Here is a 6769-nt window from a genome sequence, read left to right as displayed (position 1 = left end):
TCTGGCACAGAAACAAAAGTATTGTATTTCAGTTTATTTCTGTTGTTTCCTCATTAGATTCAAGTAATTAAGTGAGTCATTACTTTGAGAACGTTTCTCATTATAATCATCTTCTACAAGATGAAGAAGAGGGTACTTTAATTTTTTTTTCACTCTGTTGTCATATAAGGTGGCATAGTGGTGTGGTGGTTAGCACTGTTGCCTCACAGGAAGAGGGTTACTGGTTCGATACCCTGCCTCTCGCCCAGTGTCAGCTGGGATAGGCTCCAGCCCCCCTCAAGAGGATAAGTGGTTACGAAAATGGATGGATGTTGTCATATACAGCTACCAGTCCATGCTCCATATTTGGTCTGGACAGGGACTTGAGCCACCGACCCTCCTGTTCTAAAGCCAAGTCCCTATGGACTGAGCTACTGCCACTCCATCACACTGGCAGGAATGGGCTTCCACAGATAATAAGACTTGAATTGTACAATAATTTTGGCTAAAATGCTCATCAATAGAATGTAAAACAGTTCCATCTTGTAGATTCAGAGATAAATTAAATAAATTTAACCTCCTTTCAGTGATTAAACACTATTTAGATGAGTGACTTGAACTGCAGGGAAATAAGTGTGGCATAATTAACGCAAACTTAATTTCGCTGCTTAACTAATAATCATAGTTTATGTGTTGAGTTAGCAAGTCTCTCATATCCCACTGGCAGGTACTAGTTTTTACTTTCTGTTAATGTTACTTGAAAATAATTTCTTGAATGTAAGCAGTCGTCTCTGGTTAATACTTTTTGAGAACTAAACTAGTGGGCCTAACTGTTGCTAAATATTAGCTAACTCTGTATGGATGGCATAGTGAGTGTTGTGATAGCCAGAGTGTGTGAATATAAGGCCATTTAAATATCATGCAAAATTCATTTCCAGACATCGTATAAATCATAGATATTGTATAGAAATGTTGAAGGATTAAAATACATGTATGTTAAATTGTGATGAAGATGCATCCTTTAATTTTGTAATTTACGTTATGTGCAGTTTAGCTGAGCAGAGAGCAGCATTAGGCATGGGAGCAAATAGTTTTTCTGCCATGTGATTGAGTGTAATTTCAGCTTTTCAGTAAATGTTTTTAACTAGATTACATCTCCTGTCATTCATGTCAGACTGCAGATACTGTGCCTACAGCTCAGCAGTGGCTTGTTTGATATTCAGAGGGAATGTTACTACAAATATAGTCTGTCAGACTCTAACAAAGAAACAAAAATGACTGTTAGCTTCCAGTGCTTGCTAACCAGCTAACACCAGGTGTCATTGACCCTTTTTTCATGTCTGTCAAGCTTTTATTTCTTGCAGATGGGGAATTATATTTTCTATTAGAGCAGGAGTGCAATTCAATTTATAATATGCACATTAACCAGGTTTCAACCTCATCAGGAAGACTGGAGTGAGACATCTTGCAGCGTGTGCCATCTTTGGCTGTACTGTACTCAGGTGAGCAGGTTGTGAAGACGGGCAATTCCCTATGACTCATCTCTTACGTCATATCCTACCTGAGGTGTCAGAGGCAACTACAAATGTGTTGTTTTTGTATTTTGTGAAAACAAGCCACACATTCACACAAACATTTTAAATACAAAAACTCTTTATTTGCACTACTGTTTTTGTATTCTTGACACATATTAAAAAACAAAAATTAAAACTATGTAAAAAGGAGCAGCCATCTCTTTTTCATGAGTGTTTCGGGAAATCCCTCTCCGCCTCAAATAGCAGCTGGTATACTTTAAATTTAACATCTGCTTTATGCTTCGGGTGGATATTAGCCAGCATGTCCTTGATGACTTCAGCAAACCGCGAGTCTGCATTGTCCTGTTGCATCGATTTATGTCTCTCTTGTTCCAGGAGCTCCAGTCTGGCAGCATGGGCATCACCGACTCGTGATGGTGATTCACGCAAGGGTGACGGGCTGCTGGAGGACGTCGTCTCTACCGAGGATGGTCCAGAGAGCGGTGCTAAGTATGATGAAGAGAAGTTACCCGGTGATGATGAAGATATGGGGGGAACAAGTCTTTTTGTGTCTTCTAGTGTCTTTTGGGCATCACCGTTGAGTTCCAAGTTTTCCTTTAAGAAAGAAAATTGAAACTGTAAGACCACCGTATGACAAGGAAGCAAGCACAAGCACCTCAAATTTGTAGTCAAGTATATTACTTGAGTAAATAGTTACATTTCAACACTGGAACTGAGACACAGCTTTAACCATTTACAATTACAATTTGTATATTGTACAATTTATTTTCCACACGCTGAGCAGAAGGTGGCGGTAATACACCTAATATGCTGGTTGCCAACTGCAGTTTCAACACAAGAAGAAGAAGAAGACTTGGATGAAGTTGTTAGAAAGTTATTTTCTTATTTTGTTGTGACTATTTGCAGCTCCAATTCTGTTTCAGTTCTCAACAGCCTGATATGCTTCAGTTTCAGCAGTCAAGATATTTTATTCAAAGTGTAACTTAGGGTGACCATATTTTGATTTCCAAAAAGAGGACACTCGGCCCGGCCACGACATAGCCTACTTAAATGGTACTCGCAGTTTACTCAAATATGCCTTATAATTTTAATATATTTAAAGTTTATATGTATGGATAGAAAATTCAGTTATATTACAAAATAATATCTCTCAAAGACAGAAATTGAGATAGGCCCCTATAGATAGGGGACACATAAACACACTAGAGTGTGGCTACCCGATCCGAGCCCGACGTGTCCCGATGGGTCAGGCCGGGTTTGGTCAAAAATGTATAAATTGTATTCGGCTCAGGTCGGATTCAGTCAGCTTTCAGTGAAAATGTAGTGTAAAAACAAATAAAATCCTATTGTCTGTCCTGTTTATTGCTTGGGCACTGTTATTTACGTGACAACACCTGAACATAACACACACACACACACACACACACACACACACACACACACACACAGGCTGTTTGTTTCTACCTCTCCCCTCGCTGAAGTCTCGGACCTCCAGCCGTCAGCCTCCACCTTGATTAAACGCTGAAAATAAAATAAAAGAGGGAGACAGGTGTCTCCTATTTTATCTTATTTTGTTATATTTCACCCTCTCCCCTCGCTGGAATCGTCAGACCTCCCGCCTCCTGCTCCCATTTCAAACATGGAGGTCTCCCTCTCCGCAGAGCACCCACGGCGCACACCCAGCCTGTTAAATAGCCTGTAACCATGACAACTGTGTGACACAAACTCAGTGCTTTAGTAATTAAATAATGTCGGGCTCGGTTCGGGTTCAGACAGAGATATGCGGCCCGTGCCACACTCTAACACACACACACAGAAAACCGGACATTATCATCAATTTATAAAAATCCCGCGGACGCCCTGGACGGGCGTGAAAAGTGGACATGTCCGGGCAAAAGAGGACGTTTGGTCAGCCTAGGTTCATTCCAGACTTATGCATCATAGTAAAGTTTCCAGCTGGTCTGGTCTCTCATGAGCATTGTGAGGTTGAGGAGGCTGTTGTGCATGTAATCACAGAGGGTCCATGTCATTGGTACGACATCCCATTAGTCCGACGGTCCGCAGTGCTGAACGGCTCCCGGCGGGCGTATTTCTACCTTGATGGTGCGCCGCGACCGGCTCTGGGTCAGCTGGGAAAGGCTTGAGGCGAAGCCGGCTTACGGCTTATGTGTTTGTCACGTTCTTTTTCATTTTAACCCACACCATGATCTTTTCCTGACCCTAACCAAGTGGTTTTTGTGCCTAAACCTAACCAGACCCTAACCACAGGGCATCATGATGATTTCGGAACAACGGGACTTCGGAACAATGGGTTTAATATGGTCGCAACAATGGGCTGTCGGACCAATGGGCAGTTCCCATCATAGAGCGGGTATAAAAAAAGAAAGGCAAAGGATGCATACGGATCGCTGATAGCCTGGATGGCTTTCTAAATTGTAGTTTGGGTTAAAATGAATAGATTTCTGACATAAAGGGCAAACTTCTCCCACATGCAAGATCTCAACAAGGCTGGAATTCATACTCTTAATGTAAAAACACTAATGAATCTGTCAAGTGGATGTCTGATCCACACTCCATAGCGCAAGGTGGTGAAAATGCACCTAAATTGTCCTGTCGCTAAGTCTCGCCCCCGGACACAGACTGGCCAATCATAGCGTAGCATTGGGCCGGCTCAGACCAGGGTCCGACAACAACACAGCTGTGCTCCAATGACTCTAATGCAATCTTTTCAGATTTCCTTCATTTTCAGGCTGGTTTTGTGGATTTGGAGCTAAATGTTGTGCCTGGGGCATGTCGTGTATTAATGATACTCGTTACCTGGAGAGGTTGGAAAAAGATATATGTTTCTTCCCTGTTCCAAAACCAAAATCACACCCTGAAAAGTGTAGGGTTAGCTGGCTAGCTACTGAAGATATAGCCTACTGAATGTATACACATGCTGCTTTTGCTTTTTGATGATTATAACAGTGAAACAAAGACTGACCCTGCTGTACAGGAACCAATGAAGGGAAGCAGGGACACTTTGCTCATATTGAACCAGCTGTGTGTCATCACATTGTGCGCACATGAACGTTGTTCAGCGGTGGGGGTCCGGGTGCTGATAGCTGCACAAGTTCATCTGCACACACTGTGATGCCACACAGCTGGTTCAATATCAGCAAAGTTTCCCTTTATATTCATTGTCTTGTGTGGCGATCAGCAGTGATGTGGTGGTTCACTTTTACACTGTGATCTGTAGCCTATAGTTTGGCTTTAGCTTCTAACTATCTTTGTCTTTTTAACCTGTTGTTGCTGCTGAGTCAGTTTGACATCCTGGATATATCCTTCAAACACACACTGTAGACCCCTCTGTCTGCTTCTCTCTGGAGTCACTGTTTCATTTCTCCAAAAATATGATAACATTTCTTCAGGGAGTGCAGTTAGTTACAGTGTGGGCTCCATGCTTACTCTGACAGCTTGTTGGACCATCACAAAGGGGCGGAGCCTGGCAAAAGGCTCACATGCGGCACAGACAGAATTGCTGCTGCAGAGCTGCCCGCACCTAAGAGTACTGTATTTCCACAATTAAAAGCCACTATTTTGGCCACTGTGTTGTAAACAGCACCATCCTGCAAATATGTCACACTGACAAAAGCATTGTGTCAACAAAGTCATTGTCTGATGGATTTCATTTTGATATTGTAACAGGAGTGGCTAAGTTAAAAGGAAATAGTTGTATTTGTTCATGTCTTTTACAGACTAAAACACTCAAACTGTAACAAAGGGTGATATCATGTCACTAAAATCATCATGTACACCGTCTATTTTGCTGAAACGCATTTTTTGGATGTTCCGCAGCTGAGCGGCAAACGCGCCGTGCCTGAGCACCGCGTGTGCGTCATGGAAGCTCTTCATTGTTTTTCAGCGCGCATGAAAACAGGTTAGAGGAGCGGCGCTGCAAGCGTCAGCAGCGCTGCTCAGACGCGGCTTGGCTGCTGCTCAGCTGCGGAACATCTACCATACACCATATACCATATACCATAGTTATAACGGCAGGTGCAACGGTTAACAAGAAGGAGAAGAAAGCCGGATGTCCACTGGATCCGTCGGGTGCAGGATGCCGGAGCTAATCGTGACCATTCAAGTCAATAAGCTGCTCAGCCAGAAGCGCGGTGCGACGATGCGTCAATTTGCACGGACCAAATGAGTAAAACAGGAAGTCAGGCGCAGAAAATACGAGAGTATCCGGTCAATTTTCAAAATAAAACACCCATGAAAACTCGGGATCGTATTTCACATCGCTACATCAACATGACGTAAAAGTGGGTGGCGCCCGGCACAGGACGGAGCGAGTGCGCGCCGCGGTCGAATCGCGCACGCGACGGATCCAGTGGACATCCGGCGGAAGGGACTACTTCTTCTTTGTTTCCCATTATTACATGACTGGCCATGAAAGAAGACGTGCACTATAAATGTGACAAAACACATGAACTAAACAAAAGAATTAAAGTAAAGACATGAAGTAAAGTACAGACATGAAGTAAAGTAAAGTAAGCTGCATTCACGACAAAAGTATAAACACCGTCGTAACGTACTGGCCTGCTGTCACTAACCTCGAAGTCGGAATTATTTTCCAGCTCTCGGTGTTTAACGAACTGAGACAGCCAGCCGAGCTCCACCAGGATCCGCGGCACGGCTGCGCGTCCCTCGCCCTTTAAACGAGCTCTCCGTTTCTTGGCTTTGACGAAGCAGTCTCTGGTGCTCTTCCACACCCTCCGACAGGATGCCTCGTCCTTCCCCAGGGTGGCTGCGATCTCCCTCCACGAGTCAGAGGCCATCTGGATGAAGCTGCGGTCTCTGAACGAGGGGTCGTACAGGTGTTTGTACCGGCGAACCTGTTCGGCCACGCGACTCTCGAAGTCGTTCATGCTGAGGTCATAAACACAGCGCGTGCAGTTGGTCTCAAAATCTGCAACAATTTGCAGAGCAAACGCGCAAGACGCGAGAGCGCGCTAGGGGCGCAATGACGTCACTTTTGGCGCGCGCTCAAAGGTTTCCAGGCGCGCGCAACATCGAACCACAGACACACAGGAAGTTCGTTTTTCTCCTGAAGTTTTTTTTCCCCTCGTCTTTACTGCACAACTACTTTACAAACAACAAAGCAGGTTGAACACATAATTAAAATCCTTGTGTCTGAGTAGAATTATATTTATATATAAAATAAAATATAACAAATAAGAAAAAAATGCATAAATTGTAACTAGTAAAGACAAACA

At 43.6% G+C, this 6769-nt stretch overlaps 1 protein-coding gene across 1 annotated transcript; it reads right to left on the bottom strand.

Moving 5' to 3' along the window:
- Positions 1–1622: 1622 nt before the first annotated feature.
- Positions 1623–6564, bottom strand: LOC125890041 (uncharacterized). The gene is made up of 2 exons (XM_049578431.1): positions 6107–6564; positions 1623–2108 (listed from the first exon to the last, which is right to left on the bottom strand). Exons 1-2 carry the CDS (start codon positions 6419–6421, stop codon positions 1719–1721), a joined length of 705 nt encoding a protein of 234 aa, XP_049434388.1. The 5' UTR covers positions 6422–6564; the 3' UTR covers positions 1623–1718.
- Between the last annotated feature and the right edge of the window lie 205 nt (positions 6565–6769).

The sequence above is a fragment of the Epinephelus fuscoguttatus genome, linkage group LG6 (genome assembly GCF_011397635.1).
Source record: "Epinephelus fuscoguttatus linkage group LG6, E.fuscoguttatus.final_Chr_v1".
Lineage (NCBI taxonomy): Eukaryota > Metazoa > Chordata > Actinopteri > Perciformes > Serranidae > Epinephelus > Epinephelus fuscoguttatus.
Note: the sequence above shows the minus strand (reverse complement) of the source record. Positions and strands in the feature narration are given on the sequence as shown.

Excerpts from the sequence above, each read along its gene's own strand:
- LOC125890041 (XM_049578431.1), bottom strand. The coding sequence starts at position 6,421 with ATGAACGACTTCGAGAGTCGCGTGGCCGAACAGGTTCGCCGGTACAAA. Across the intron at positions 2,109-6,106 it reads AAAATAATTCCGACTTCGAG|GAAAACTTGGAACTCAACGG; the intron begins GTTAGTGACAGC and ends TCTTTCTTAAAG.